Here is a 16,989-nt window from a genome sequence, read left to right on the forward strand (position 1 = left end):
GTACAGTGTTTGTTAAGCACTTTCTTTAAATGTTCTGCTTCTAACTGGCTGTCACTCTCATAAAGACAAAAAGCAAATTACTGTCAGCACAGGAAAGCCAGCTAGATCAGTGTATAAAATGGAAATGCAGTGTTTTTTTGAGAATGGCTATTTCCTTTTTGGTTGAAAAAAGCATCATAGCATCAAAACTGTCAGTGATATGCACCAGAACAACTTCTAGCTCAAATGCTTTATGGATTTTTTTGTCCTTTAACTTTTAGTTATGAAGTATTTTATCTTGCACTGTAGTATCAAGCATAATTTTGTGGCATAATCAGTAGTTCTGGGAACCTGACGTGTAGTAATTGAGAAAATGCTATTAATTCATCTCCTGTCTTAATTTACTTTTTTGTCCTCTTTCTAGGGCAGTGATCCATATCCGTGGCCAATGTTTTCATCATTCCCTTTGCCAAAGTGCTATCTTGCAGAAGTTCCTAGGAAAGCTGATTTCAAACAAGGTACATACAAAGCATGCAAATACTGTAGATGTGGAACAGGCATATCTGTCAATTTATTTTTGTGGGTTTTTTTTTCCCCTTAGATTATAATCTCATGAATATCTAAGGATTTTTTATTGTTGGCTGCATTTGTAGCTAAATAACTCAGTTTGGTTGGTTTTTTTTTTTTTTTTTGGTCTATCTTTGTGCAACTGTCAATCTGCAAAGCTCTGTTTAGAAATCTAATTCCTATGCAAACCTCAAGATTAACCTTTTGGCTCAACTCAGGTGGGTGACTCATGAGATATATTTATATCATTTCTCTAGTAACTGAAGCAAGACATTATGGTTAAGATACAATTTTTTTGTACGCTGTTTCCTTGATTCAGATCCCTGTGTTTACAAAACTTGGTGGTGTGTGAAATAGACAGCGTTTAGGATAGTCGATTTCCACATTGAACATCAATTTAGAATGTGGGCAGACTGAAGAATCCTTTGAAGAACTATCTAGGCAAAGCAATTTAATTTATACAGAGAATCCATTTAAAAATTTTAATTTGCATAGACAGTGCAGAAGAACATGCTGAATGAGTTGCAGTAAATAAATCTTTATATTTGTTCATGTCCATTATATCCTTGAAATGTAATTATTAGAACTTATTTTTAAATTTCCTCAGCAGATGTTGATTTTCAGAAGAGGCAGAAATTCTACATTAACAGTAGTCTACAACACGTATTTATAAATATCTGGAAAAATAAGAGTTGACAAAATTTATAAAGAATAGACTCTAATTCACTTCTCTGACAAGAGAAAAGACCATACTGTTATGAAATAAAGGAAACTTCTTTATCTTTACTTCAGTAATGCAAGACAGAAGGTAACTGTCAGTTTAAGCTAGTGAGTTGTGGGTACTGCAGTCTTCGGAAAATAGATACATTGGAGGGATCCTAGAGCAGAGCTACAAATTGTTTGAGGTGTGATGTGTGAATATATACTGAAATAATAGAATTACAGAATATTCCAAGTTGGAAGGGACCCACAAGGATCATGAGTCCAACTCCTGGCTTCATATAAGTAGTAGAGTAGTGTAGTTATTCGTTATTCAGAATACAACTATTAAAAATAATGGATTTTTTACTTGTAACATTAACTGCTATAGGTTATTAAAAGTTAAACATTTTAGAACTGTATTATACTGTAAAAGTCACGCTTCTGTTAGCACAGATCTGTTTATCTTCTCTTCTAGTTCTGCACTTGAGAGAGTTGGTGATAAGAGTGACTGGAGAGTAGTGTCTGTAATTTTCCTGCAATGGCACAGTCACTGCTTAGTATTTTTCACCATTCGTTGTCTTCTCTCTTCCTGAGCTACAGTCCAGAATTGCTACCAAAGATCTTCTGTAATTATATTCCTAAAGTCTTTTGTTATTCTATCCCAGCTATTGTTTTCTGAATTCTGCCATTGCTTTATACTCTGGCTTGAGTAGAAACATGCTGCAGTGTTTCTGTTTTTTTAATCAGATTTGTTTTCAGCGGACTTTTTCTTTCCCTGCACTGTCCTCTGTCAAAAAACAGCTTTAATAGCTTGCCTGTTATCCTTTCTTGTTATCCTTTCTAAGTTAACACAGGCATCTTCATTGCCTGCACTTTTGTGGCTTGTCCTTCTTACAAGCTTCTTTTTTCATCTTTTTGAGATGCTTTGTCGCAGAAAAACGGTTTTGTCATGCCTACAGTTAAATAAGAAAGGGATTGTGACATTTCTTAGGTTTTCTAAAGCACTTACGAATTTTCTTTGCCTGCTTTAGGCACATAAGCTAGCTGAAAAAAATGTCAAGAATTAATAAGCAACTTCTTATAGGGAACATAATCAGTATGATCTTACGGAAAGTTATAGTGTGGTGGTTCAGATTTCATGTGCAGTAGTATACTGTAGGTTCAATAGCTTCATGAACTGGTAAATAATTTTATTTTTTGACAAAGCTGCACAAAGCTACTAGTGCGAGCAAAAAAAATGGATGGTATGCGAAAATATAACCAACTACGTGTAAGGAAAAACATGAGCTTCAGGATATGAATTAAATTGCATACGCTTCTCTCAATGATTTCTTGTTATTGTCAAAGCTATTTAATAGCTCGCTGTCATCTGAAAAGGAAGGTCTTACCTATCATATGGAGACAAATTGCAAAGAAAAATATGGATCAACTTAAGAAGCCAGGAGGAAGCAGCAGAGATAGTTATGTCATGGTCTTGAAAGCCTACTTTCTTGAAATCATTGAGGCATTTTTGTGTAGTTTTATTTCCATTAGTGGAATCAAAATTTTATCTTGGTCTGTTCGATGACTTGATTGCTTAAGTCTCAACTTGTAGTTTCTGATCCAAACTAAATTACTGCAGTCCTTCAGGAAGTGAAAACTTGCGTAACTTGTAGAAGAGTGTTGTTCTGCAGTTCTGAGATTTTCTTTAGCCTTAATCTGTTACAGAAATGGTGGAAAAGGAGAGAAAAATAACTAAAAATCCTACTGATGATACTCTAGGAGTCAGTCCTTCTTTGCATTAATTTTTCATATTCACATAAACTGTTTGAAGCATCAGTGAACGTTATTTGAAAAGATATTAACTGAGAATTTAGTTGAGGATAAAAAAAAGAAATTTCATGTTAGTTAATTTGGAAGAGGTAGTAATGTTAATAATTAAATTGCTGTAATCAGCTTTTTTGAAATAGTATATGTTGTTTTAATAAATTTAGTAAGAGGAAAACAGTTTACTGATTATGTGTCATTAAGGGCTTTAGACCAGCTTACTCTATATGCATTATAGTAAATCTTTTGAAAATACTTCAATCAGCTTAAAATAATAAGATCATTTGAAATAGTATTTCTATTGTAGAAACAATTAAGTTGTTTTTGAAAACTGAATACTGAAACGCTATGCACATATGAAAGTAATGAAAGGATTTGTAAAGAGCAATAGATTGGCTCAAATGCTTTTTGAGTCTTTAATAAGAAGTCACCTTTTAAGACAGAAATCAATTCTACAGTGGTTGGTGGTGTTTAGTTCTGTTTTTTCCAAGACATAGAAACAGAGCAAAGGAGAATAGCCCAGACTGTGATCTTTTCAAAGTGATAGGAACTGCATGATCCCACAGAACAGGGATTGCTCATAGTTGGAGTGAGTTCATATGCTTTTACCTTTTATTATTATAAAAACTTTTTTTTGTTCTCAAGTTGACAAGAGAACCCATAGCACTCTCAGTTACTCTGGGAATCAAGTAGATTGAGGAGAGATGCGCTTATTGATTGCTTCCATTTTTTTATGGCCAGTATTTTATGCTAGAAATCCGTTTTCTCTTACATATAATTACCCTTATAAATTTAAATTTGCTCTGCCTTCAAAGGAAAGAGGAAATAAAAGAATGAGTAGATGAGTCAGTCCTTTCTATAATATTTACATTTGTAAACAAATCTTGGATTTGGAAAGAAACAAACTATTAGTCAAAGCATATGAACGCATTCTTTTAATCACTACTTTGTATGCACTGTTCAGTGTGCTGCTTCATCATGTATCCACATAGTTTTCCGAGTATTTGGCATTCAGTCTGAATTCCAAAATAGAAATTTTAAGTGCAGAAGATAATTGATTTAAAAAGATATATATTCAGACTTTTAAGTACAGACATCATTTTGTCAAAAGCCAGCGTAGCATTTCTATGTCTGATACAAGGTGGTTCTCCACTTGTCACTGTGATTGTTCTGTTCTCATACTTCTGTTTGGACTTGGCTAGTTGTGAAACTTACAGCCTAGACCAGGGATGTTTGATTCCAGAAAAATGATAGAGTATATGTAATTTCCTCTAACTTGGTTGAAAATAGAGGAAAAAAATAACTTTTAGCCAAGAGAAAAGAGTGCATGCTTTCTATCCTTTTGTCACTGCACCAGTGGGCAATATTAATTTGGAATATGTGTTTCTGTATTGTAAAGAAAATCAGAATATGGCTTTAATAACAAAATAAGAGTAACAGTGAGGAGCAATCTTTGAAATTCTTTGTAATAAAGAGGGTTCTTAAAGATTTTTCTGCGAACTGTAGCACAGATTTGTTTTATAAAAAATGTAATAAAAAGTTATCTGCTATTTTTGTGTCTTGTATGTACCAAAAGACTGTACTTTAATACAGTGCTCAGGTAAAGCACTCTGAAGTTAGAAAATGCCCAAATTATTCTTACATCTTGACAGCAGCAGTGAAGAGCCTGTGGCTGTGGAACGTGTTGGGTGTATAAGATTAGATTCTTCAGAGAACTGAGTGTGAAATTCTACATTTTTTTCTAAATATTAATATCAAATTCACAAGGTAGCTATTGGGTCATATTTTAGTGACATCAAACATAAATGTTCAGAGAAGTCTTTTTCCCCAGTTTTGACTCCTTCTGCTGAAGTAGGAAAGCATTGGGGATTATTAGCACAGCTATTAGAAGAATTTTCATACCATTTGGGATCCAGTGCATTTTCACAAAATTTACTTCATAGATATGCCTCACAATCTGAAGGCATACATGTATATACCTTTATATCTATCCACAGAGTAAGTATTTGAAAAAAAGCTGCGGATTGGAAAAAGAAGAAATTTTCTGTGGAACACTTTTGCCTTGCTATGTGGAATGCTTCATCTGGCTTTCAACAAAATAATGCTACCACCTCACTTTTATTTTTAATCCATTGATGTTTGGTGGATGTTCTTTGCATGTCTTTATTATTTTAGATTCTGTGATGAAATTTTTATTTCAGAGATGAAGTTACATGGAAATATCAATCTTATCTCTTTAAAATAAATTTCCAATTCTTTTAATTTTTGAACAAAGGTGTAATAAATTTAGTGCAGATACAGCATGTACCACAGCAGTAACAAAATCAGTTATTCTGTTGTGTGTAAAATAGAATGTAGTTAGCTTCAGAGACTAGCTGCTCCTCCTATTTGTCATACAGTAAGGGATTCTTATTCTTTTCTTTGTAACATGTGACTTCTATCAAAAAAAAAACAAACAAACAACAACAACAAAACAAAACAGGCAATAGCTGTATTCAACTTTTCTGATATTTGATATGGATCTACTTTGTCTCTGTGGTGCTCTGTATTTAATAACAATAGTAACTAAGTTTAAAAAAAAAATGGAAAAAAAGAAAGCCAATTTAATCATTGCAGAATAACACTAGTTTTATTTCTTCTAGATAAAGTTCTTGACAAACTGATGTCAATCTTACAAAGTCCAGGTGGACAATCTGAGTGGGCCGAAATTTGCAGAAGGCAATTCTGCAAAATCATGAAAACCAGACCGGATACCATCAGTGGACCGAGTGAGTATGACTTACTGAGTTTAACAAAGCAAGCAAACAGAAGGCCTTTAGCATGCAGCTATTCTTTAAAGTTTCATTGAGTTATATATTCTAAACAAGTACTCAAATTTTGTCATAATTAAGAAAACTATTTCATTGTGATAGTCCCCAGGAAACAGTATTGACCAATTTTAGTAAATGTTTCCAGAATTTAGGCTTACTAAACATCTAATAATTTTCTCATTCAGGTTCTTTATTCTCGTGTGCATTTTTAACAAAGGATAAGCATATACTGGTTAATTGTTATAGATAAGTGAAAACAGGGAAAAAACAGCAACAAAAAAGCAGGAATCACTCATATGGCATAAATCATCAAATGCCTTAACTCACTTGTAATAAAATATTATACTTGTATAGCAGTAAAGAAGCTAAGTGTTTTCAGAAATTGCTGACATCCAATTTAGTAAAAATTCTGAGTATGTTCAAAATAGTGTAATATTTTCTTTCACAGATGCCAAAGACTTCCCTTTAAATTCTTTAGGAAAGCAGCTAATAAAGTAGTGAATATATAAGAAATATTTGTTATATGGGATCAAGGTAACCCAGCAAGTGTATTTCGCATAACAGACCTGAATTTTATGGTAATTTATATAGCTGTATGAAAGCAAAGTAACAGTTTCAGGAGCTTTAAGGAAGTAATTTGCACAGGAACCTATTTAGTATTTGCTAGTAAGTAACTTGTCATTTGTATAAATGTTGTTGAAATAAAAAACTGAATATAAATAACTGAATGTTTCTGGATTCTACATATCTGTGCTTATAATTTACATTGTATTGTACACGCCCACAGATGCATGTATTCACAAAGCTTTGTGAAACAGGTGAGCAAATGGGGATTCATAACCATTGAGAAACAACTGAATTTGTTTGTTGAGCTTCTGGTAGTGTAATAAAATTAAATAGTAACAATTAAAAAAACATATTTTCTAGCAAAAAAGGTTTGTTTCCTTTTCTTGCATCTCTGAGATCTAGTAGTTCAGTGTATTTTTTTCAGTGCTACATTGAAGGCACAAATAGTTCATCACTGTAAAATCAATTTTGTTTGAATGCAGCCTATGTTCCAGACTGATCTATTGGATTTTATTAAGTTTATGTTGAAGATTATTAGTCTGTCTTTCTGTACCTAAAAGGAATTCTTTGTTGAGAAACTTCTGCAAGGCATATGTCTTGCTCTCCCACCCTTCACCAACTTCATACTCCTTTTGTACAGTTTCTTACAATTTTTTGTCCTTCTTGTATCATCTCGCCCACAACTGCACACAGTGCTTGAGATGAGGCCACACCAGTCCAGAGCAGGATGGGACAGTCCCTTCCCTCGGCCACCAGGACTGCTGGGCCTCATACACCCTGTGATATGGTTGGCCTTCCTGGCTGCCAAAGCACACTGCTGACTCATTTTCAACTTGCCATCAACCCAAATGCCCAGATCCCTTTCCATGGGGCTACTCTCTAGCCTCTCATCACTCAGGTTACCCTGTCCACAAGCTGAAGCTTGTTGAAGTTCACATGACTGGTGATTGCCCAGCCCTCTAGTTTTTAAAGATCTTTCTGCAAGGCCTCTCTGCCCTTGAGGGAGTCAGCAGCTCTTCCCAAATTTAGTGATGTCTGTAGAGCAACGATTGTGTTGTCTTTCAGGTGTTTTTCAACAACTCAGAGGCCTTCTGGATTCAAAGACATTGAAATACTGTTTTTAGAGTCTTTACTATCATACTATTAGTTTTTGGATAGAAAAAGTTTTAGATTTCAACCTTCAATCTTCTACCTCCAAAGAAGGCCTGAGTAACTGCAGAGTAATTTCCCATATATTCTCTTTTGAAGTATGTGAAAGAGAATTTTCTAGAATATGATCTCCAAATCAGGCAGACTGCATTTGACTTCACTTCTGAGTTGATGCTCAGAGGAGCCTGTTTAACTTTACCAAAATAAATAAATAAATAAATAAATCTAGGTTCTTTTAGCTTAATTTAATTTTTTAAAGTGTGGACCAAGTCTCTTACCTCAAAGATCATTCAATTAGATGTAGATGCATTCTGAGGTCTGCTCTTATTTTGAGTATAACCAATTTCAAAACAATATTTCATTCGCAGCAGAGGATTTTAGAATAATACAAAAAATACATTTTTTACCTTATTACGTTCTTACTTGATTTTTCAAGGGAGTTTATTTCAGAATGAGGGAAACAGCAGGTCTTCCGCATCACACAGGAAGAGTAATTGCAGATGAGAGCTTCTTTCTTCCGTTCCTTAAAACAATTTGGACCACCTTCCAATCCAACATCATACAATAACTGTAGGATTTGAAAAAATTGTTTTCCTCTTAATAAAAAAGTTACCAGGTTCATCGGTGTAATGGAATTACTGTCAGAATTTCTATTGTCTTTTCAAACAAAATGCTGGTTGTGCCTTTGTTGTTTCTGTGTACACTAACTGGAGTCTCTCCTGTTGTCTTGGGAATTCATAGAAGTCCTCCCAGGACTCTATTAGGAATGAGGCTGCTTGCTAACTGTGTTTATCATTGATTTATTTAACTGAATTAAGCTTGATGGTATTGAAAACTTTGGATCCTAACTTTTAAATAAGTCAGCGGTCCAAGGACTATTGTTAGAAGCATCTGTGATTTAGTATGGAGTATGTTAAAATAGCACCAATTACTTAGAGGAAAAATGAAAAAATTCTAGTATTTTTTGCTGTTGTTCTTATATTTCTGGCTTAAATTCCTCAGAGCAGGATTAGATAACCTCTCCTGGTTGGTACCTAGTAAAACAGTTTGAGACATAGCATTTTTTAAATCAGTGTTCTTTTGCTGTTTAGAAAAAAATAGCATTACTTTCCTTTTGTACATTAGTTCTTCAAGGGAAAAAAAAAAAAAGCATCCTGCAGGAATACAGCTTTTTTATGAGCACGCTGTAATAATTTGGTTGATTTAAAAGCTCTTCCATTTAATTTTGTGTATTTTTACGTACTCATAAATTAAAATTGTGTTTATTTTGAATAACCAGCTTAAATTTACTTGAGATAATTGTCAGTCTTTTAAAAACCTCAGTGTTTTTACTGTCAAACTATGATAATGTAAGAAGATAAACATTACCAGTAAATTGTTAGGCCATGATACTCTGTGTATCCGAACATAATCTCTGCATCGGAATGTGGGCTATTACAACAGTACTCACTCTGCTGTACAGTGAACATTTATAGATTTTGTTTGGCTATTTTTCCAATAAATTGAAGATCACTGAGCCAGTTTCCATCTTTTTAAAGATTTCTAGAGTATGTTTACTTGGCAGCTAAATGATATAGCATTAAAGGATAAGAATTACAATAAATCCTTGTCATTTCACATGAACATGTATTATGTATTAACCGAATTTGCGCTGATAAACCCTAATGGGTCTTTTCCTCTCTGAAACTTGATTAAAAGCTTTTCCAAGATCCTGATAGGCATGCAAATGAATATTGCCAAATGGTTGAAATCAATTTTGTGCTCGAGTTTCAAAAAATTGCTTAGCGGTTGTTGAGTTGTCACTTCTATTAAGTCAAGCACTGAACTGAAATATTTGACTGGTAGGTCAAGCGTGTGGATGCCTTCCAACAGAAAAGGAAGAAAAATACAATGTACTAACTTGATTTATATTTTCTGAATTAAGCAATATTTTAGTCCTTTAACATAGCTCCTGTTTGTTATTGTAGGATGGTATATTTCAGTTATCACAATATTAGTAGTCATATAGTGAACATGTATCTGGTTAGAAGTTTGTTTTTTTGTGGGCTTTTTTCTTGTTTTATTTATGCAATATTTTTTACGCTGTTTGTGGACCACATTTCACTAAGTGTATTAACGAAGTTGTAAGGCTTTGTATCCTCACAAAGTGAGTAAACTGTTGCTCTTCTGCAGTTTTTTTTTTTTCTATCCCTATGTGATTTATTAAAGCTGTAATTAAAATAGTTCTGTTCATAAGAATGCATAAGTATATAAATTACGTGTTTAATACTTTTTGTTTTGATTTGCTAGTCCTTTGCGTTAGAAAATTAGCTTTGTTACTGTTAGAGCTGGCTGTCTCTAACTGTGAATCTGTGTTTAGCTGTTGTAGTGGATATTATTTTTTCTATGAAGGGACCTCTCAGCATGATAATAGCAAAACTAAGCCTTTTAGAAACTTTTTATGAACTCATTCATTGTAAATGGAAATGGATTTGTAAATGTTGGGTAATTAATATAAAAATAATGATGTAATGTCACTTTGTTTAAAATAGCTGGAAGAAAAGTTGATTATGGTCTTGAAAGTTGTTTTCTTCATCTTTTTTCTGGCATAACAAGCAATGAGTAGAAGCTCTGCCTTTCTCCTCCTTGTCATACATGAAAATAGCTTGCACTGCAGACTCCTTCTTTGTTAGGATTCCTGTCAGCAAGGCTAGTTCAAGATATTTCTGCTTCTCTCCATTGCTGTCTACACCATAGCTATTTACACTGTGTTGATGCTGCTATGATAGTTTGTACAGATTCCCACTAAAATGGTTTATTGGAATTTTCCGGTTTTAAAATAGAAAAACATCCTGTGAATGCACAATGTTTTGTCAGGAATGAATGAGTAGAGGCTGAAGATTTAGTGCTATTATCTTGAGGTGATGCCAGGGAGATTGGAATGTTCAGACATTAAAAAAAAAAAATAAAAAAATCCCACCAGCAGCAACTCTTGTTACTCTCCAATCATGTTTCCTTGCTTTGTGTTGCTGCAAGAAAGAATTTATATCACTAGTCTTTAAACTGGGCTTATGCAACAGCAGCTAGTTTGGAGCAACATTTACTCATCCAAAAATGTTCATCATTGCTATATGTTGAGTTATTAAAGTGTCCCATTTCAGTATCAGTATCCTCCATGGAATATGTATAAAGGCTTCCTTGTATGCTTTTGTTAAATCTGTGAAGTGGTAAGTGTGTTCACGTGAAGGAGCCTCAAACTTGCAGAACTGCGGAATCACAATTTTTTTTTTTTAATGATCTTGTACTGAGAGATGTAACTAATATCCTAAGTAACATCCATTAAGGTGGGAGATACAATTTCTTACCTAGTGATCAGTTTCAACAACTTGTTTATCTAGGTATGAACTCCAGGTTCCATGGCATGAACTGAATAAGGCTGTCACAATCATCTTAAAGTGCAGAAGTTCCAAAAGAAAATACTCCTGTCACTTAAATTTAAGCGTGTAGTTTTTTATCTTGTGATGACATAGTTGGTTTTATGTTGTTTACTAGAACCGGCACTTAAAACATCCTTCACTTTTGTCAGAATCATTTTGTGGTGGCTTTTTTTTTCTTTTTTTATGTACACTCACAGAAAAAAAAAAAAAGAGATAATGCACTATAGTTTAATAATAGTTATTTTTCATTCTATATTGAAACAATGGAATAAATTCTGTAATCATCCTTCAAGGATTTAAAGATAATGTGAAAATTTCTATCGGCTTACACAGAATATATTCTTGGTAAGCCTATTCAAATTTAATTTAAGTTAGGAATGGTGTTAGGAATGTCAGAGCAGGTTGTATGCTTTGAATTGTTCCCCCAAAAACATGAATAAACATTTAGAAATTCAAATAACTCTAGTTACATACTGTCATTTTGTTAGGCAATGTAGATCTTGATTTCATTCATCACCTTTAACATTTTAATGTTTTTCTTCTTTTTCCAGTTTTGGCAGAATTAATTGAAAAATTCGTTTTACATCTTTCTGAGAGTCGATCAAATTGTTATTTCAGTATGGGAAGATATGAAGGTCAGTTTCCTAATGATTTACTGCTGTGCAGTATTAGAATGTATGCATTTAAATGTGTTTAAATCTATGTATTTAAATGTCTTTCCTTTAAAATATATCTAACAGTCTCAGTGTTGTTGAAAATTTTCTTCAACAATTTGTAAATTTGTTACTTATCTAGTGGGAAATACCTAAGTTTGGAACAAAATATGATGTATTTGAAATAGTGCTGACGATTTCTGGTCTTCAGATGCTTTCACATTCCTATACGTCTAATGGAAAGGTGATGCAGAAAAGTTAAGGTTGTGATTCAGAGTATTTCTTAATATTTATTTCAGGCTAAAAGACTTGCAGATCTGGTGGCATAAATATTAAAGATAACATAATCAACCGGGCTCATCTTTTGAAAGCTCTGTGTTATATAATCCACCCCAAAGTATGCCATTTATATTGCATTAAAGGATATACATTGCAGAATTGCAGTAATTGACAGATAAATCTGTGTGTTAGTTTCATATGGATGTCTTGAATACTGCCAAGAATAAAGGATAAATGATAAATTTAATTTATTCTGCATGTGAAGTAATACATTTTAATATTTTGAAGCACTTGCAAAATCAGAAAATATAGAAACATTGGTGATATCTGCTGGAAATGCAGTTTCATTCTTTACTGTCTGTGAAGACTTTTCTCTTAGGTTGTAGTTTACTAATTTGGAGTATTCAGTCTGCCACTAACTCTGGAGAAGCAAGCCTGCTTTGGGAAGAACCTGTTATTTATACTGACATTTAGTTTTTACGAATATAGCATCCAAATCCAAGTGTCCTTGGAGGCTTCAGACTTCCCTTTGAAGTTTGAAAGTAAAAAAACCCCTTTAGTAATTTAAAGCTTCTCTTTCTTCAATGTAGTAACCTTGCCATTTAGCCATCTACCATCTGAATACTTGCTAACAGAATAATCTTTATTTGAGAGTCTTTAATTTAATGAAGAGAGTCGCTAAAGTGCCATTTGTATCATTATTTTATTCCTCCTTAAAAGCTCAGTTCACATAAAGTTGCATTGAAAGCTTCTTCTAAATTCTGCTAATTAAGAGTTTTTTGTTGTCCTGCATCACTCAGGAGGTATAACAAGCAACAAAGCACTTTTCATTGACTCATAAAATTTGCTTTTTGTGTATATCTGACACTTCTCAGTGGAAATGATCATTTCAGTGATTCTGTTAAAAGCCCACATAATGTCTTCATGACATAAAAGGTTTGACATGCAGACTGCTCATCTTGCTTCTCTCATTATTTCTTCTTAGGTCATAGTTTAAGGTCTGACAATCTCCAATTATACGGAAGGCTCAGGTGCATTTTCTTTTTCTGCTTTGGGGGATGTCTATATCATTTTTCTTGGAGGAGAGTATAGTCCAGACAACTTTCCAACAAACCACGCTACTTCTAAAATTATTTTTGTTACTATTATCTTTTTTAATCAATCACCCTGGTGTGTACAAAATGCTTTTTTGTATTTTATAAGCCTTTTTTTTTTTTTCTTCCATGCATTCTTACACAGGCTCTATTGATCATTAACTTTGAAAGGTCATATATGTTTACAATTCTCAAACAAAAATTCCATGATGCATTGTGTCCTCAGTGCTTTAGCTGCTAAGTGGAAAAAAAGTGAATCTCAGAGTTCAGGGTATGCAAAGTCCTTCTCCTTTTCTTTGGGAAGATTTTTTGTTTCTGCTACATAATTTAAAACAGTGGGTGTTATCAGATATTTCACTCTCTCCAAACATAGATTCATGTGCTCTTATTGTAAACAGTATCGTTTTAGAAACACTAAATGCTAAATTAAATCCTGAGGTAACGGAAAGTAAATAACTGGAGTTTGAGGCTGAAGTGAAAATATTCAATTTCAAAAATTAAATACAGTTCTTTCTTTTTCACAATAAAAAACTTCAAAGACTGGCTGATGAACAATTTTCCATCACAGTATTCCCTGATATTCTAAGAGGAAGTTAGAAATGGGATAGCGAGAGGCTTTCTGAACGATAGTCAGGAACCTGGAGCTTAGTTAATCATATGTAATGTAGGCAAAGGTCAGGTGTTTTCTTCTTGCTTTCTCTCTCTGTCAGTTCTGCCATTATCACACATTCTTTCTGTGAGGAGTTCTTCAGTCCTGGGAAGAGTGTTGTTCAGTCAAACTGCATGATTCATCAAAGGTTTATTTTACATTTGATATGAAGACAATTACTAAAATTTCATAGTGCGTTTTTCAGATAGTTTAGCAATGAGTGTCCAGGAAAACTAATTAAGAACAGTAAATTCATGCTGATTGACATGAAAGTGAAAAAAAAATCTGTTTCTAAAATTGAATCTGTGATCAAACATCACTCTGGAATAGTAAAAGGGCTTGACTGTATGAATCAGTTGAGTAGCTAAATTGACACTCATTTCTGTTTCTTACTTCATAAAAGATACAGCATGGTTTTCTACAAAGACAGGGAATGTGAATAATAATTGAATAATGTTTGATCAGATTTATGTGTATTTCTGAGAATTTTATGCTGAAGTCAAAGGTTGGAAATTCTCAAAGGAGAACAATTCTATCTTGAATGACTTGTTCTTTCGTATTATCTTTTCTTTATACATGTGTTGTGGTTTAACCTAGCAGGTAGCTAAGCACCACGCTAGTTGTTCATGCACTCCACCCCTCTTCCTTGTAGGGTCAGGCTGAGAATTGGGAAAAAAAACCCGAAGTAGAGCTTGTGGGTTGATATAAAACTATTTTCTAATACAGAGAAAAGGAGAAGAATAATATGAATGTGTGTGTATGTGTGTATGTATGTGTGTGTGTATATATATATATATATATATATACATACATATATATGAATTTATATAACAAGAGATGCACAAGCAATTGCCACCCACCAACTAATGCCTAGCTAGCTCTTTGAGCAGGAGTAGAGAGCCAGATGAACTCCCACTGCTTACAGAACACCTTCTGCATGACATCATATGATGTGGAATATTCCTTTGGCCAGTTTAAGTCAGCTGTCCTAATTCTCTTCTCTCCCAGGTCCTTGCACCCTTCACGGAGAATGGCCTTAGGCCTGTGTAACACTGCTTAGCAGCAACTGTAAACTGTAAAGTGTGTTATCAATATTGTTTTTCTCCTAAAAGCAAAGCATAGCATCCTACCAGATACTCTGAAGAAAACAATTCCATCCCAGCTGAAACTATGATAATGTGTATTACCTAAGCTAAAATCTTAAGCTGCTGTTAGAGATATTGTTCTGAATTAGGCAGAGCTAATGAGTTGTTTAAAAAGTAAACTATTTTTCCTGATACATCTTTCTAACTCCATATCTAAATAAGCCAAATGTGTTTGGCAGTTGGATGTGTTCACCATTCTCTCTTGAACGAATTGAGGTCTGGAGAAACAGTATCTAACAGTTGTGTAATTTTAATGAAGAAGGCCACAATAGTCATGGAGGTGGATCCAGTTTGTCAGTAAAAAGCAAAAAAACTCAGTGGTTTAAAATGAAAAATAAATCATCTTAAAAAAAAAAAAAAAAAAAAAAAAGTTTCTAAACCCTTAGATAGCTGTAATTAAAATAGCACAGTCATGCATCTGCTGTGGAATCCCTCAGGATTTCAGTCTGTTATAAAACTTGCAAATATGGAAAAATCAAATTAGTTTGAGTTGTTATCATTTTGAAGATAAGGAAGAGGGAAAAGTAACTGATAAACCACTTTGCATTTGCTGTATTTAATTATAAACAGTAACACAAATCTTAAAGTTTACTTTTTTGATAGCAGCATTGATGCTACTGTGATGTGGATTCAGATGAGGAAGGTAACATACAGTATGTATGTTATACCTTAATGAATTCTGTCCATCCTCTTTTCCAAGTTTAATACTTAACAATTCGCCTCCCCTATGAAGATAGGCTGAGGGAACTGGGCTTGTTCAGCCTGGAGAAAAGAAGGCTGCGGGGTGACCTCATTGCAGCCTTTTAGTACCTAAAAGGAACCTACAGGCAGGAGGGGAATCAACTCTTTGGAAGGGTTGATAACTGCAGGACAAGGGAAAATGGTTTTAAGTTGAGGGAGAGAAGATTTAGGTTGGATGTCAGGGAGAAGTTCTTTACAGAGAGAGTGGTGAGGTGCTGGAACAGGCTGCCCAGAGAGGTTGTGGATGCCCCATTCCTAGAGGTGTTCAAGGCCAGATTGGATGGGGCCCTGGGCAGCCTGGTCTAGTATTGAATATGGGGGTTGTAGATTCATGATCCTCGAGGGCCTTTCCAATCCTGTCCATTCTGTGATTCTGTGATTGAAACAGAAATGTTTTGTAGAAATGTATTAGTTTTCTCAAGGTTCCAACAAACCATTTCTTAAAGAATTTCAACTGCAGAGTCATCTAACTTGTTAATGTCATAGTCTCCATCACGTGTTCCAGACCTTCTGAACTAAAGCATGCTGTGACCTTTCAGGGTTAACTGTTCTTTTAGTATTTCTTGTTTTGTGGATGACCTTGCAGTTGAATTCTCCACTCAACTTTATCTCTGAAACAGCTGAAGTAACAGAATCTCAGGTATTTCAGGTGTTAGCCATAAAACAGGTGTAATGCTATGTACCTCCTCCAGTTGAGGCTTAATTCTCAGGCTGAACAAAATCTCATAGGAGCTTTTTACCACTCAGTAAACTTAGTTTTCTAAGGATCAAGTGAATTGGATGATGAACTGAGAAATTTCAAAAACGTTGACAGGAAGTTTCTCAGGAGTAATGACTCAAATACAGGGCAGCACCACAAAATGGATTCAAATGGAAGGAGAAAGAAGAGCATTGTTTCCTTCCTCCTGCATCATTTGTTGAATACACTTCTTTAAAATGGATGCTGCTAGCAAAAAGCATTAGCACTTTGCTAGTTCATATGTAACTGAAATGAATAAACATTTCATTCTTAATGATGTTGCTGCCAAAAATAGGTTGAGTGTTTATGATGAGTAATATTCAGAGAAGAAATTCTAGATATAAATATTTTGATCTTCTGTTACAACAAGCAGTCTTTCTTGTGGTTTAACAGATGCTTTCAGAAGTCAAGGTGGAAATATATTTGAGATTACTTAGCACTGATGAGGAGCCACTGTCTCTCCATTCATAGTTTAAGTCCGATTAATTTTCCTTTGAAAAAGGACTTTTTTAATAGACAATTCAGATAATGAATATGAGATTCAGGCTCTCAGAAGTGCTCTAGATGAGTGATTTTGTGAAGCAGATGACGCCATCAAATAACAGTAGCAAAATGGCAGAAGAGAGTGTAGTGAGAAGTGTAGGATTTCTATTTTACTCCAACTCCATAAAATGTTTTCAAATAGCTTTCATA

At 34.0% G+C, this 16,989-nt stretch overlaps 1 protein-coding gene across 1 annotated transcript in view; it reads left to right on the plus strand.

Annotated features, from left to right (window-relative positions):
- Positions 1 to 16,989, plus strand: part of TBC1D32 (TBC1 domain family member 32) — a gene marked incomplete at both ends in the record, with an annotated part of 76,964 nt that overhangs the window by 45,426 nt on the left and 14,549 nt on the right. The window contains 3 exons of the mRNA XM_079549991.1: positions 404 to 497; positions 5,697 to 5,822; positions 11,548 to 11,631. Of these exons, the coding sequence (XP_079406117.1) occupies positions 404 to 497; positions 5,697 to 5,822; positions 11,548 to 11,631 (304 nt within the window). The remainder of the gene's footprint in view (positions 1 to 403; positions 498 to 5,696; positions 5,823 to 11,547; positions 11,632 to 16,989) is intronic.

The sequence above is a fragment of the Tetrao urogallus genome (genome assembly GCF_951394365.1).
Source record: "Tetrao urogallus genome assembly, chromosome: 2".
NCBI classification, from domain to species: Eukaryota; Metazoa; Chordata; class Aves; order Galliformes; family Phasianidae; genus Tetrao; species Tetrao urogallus.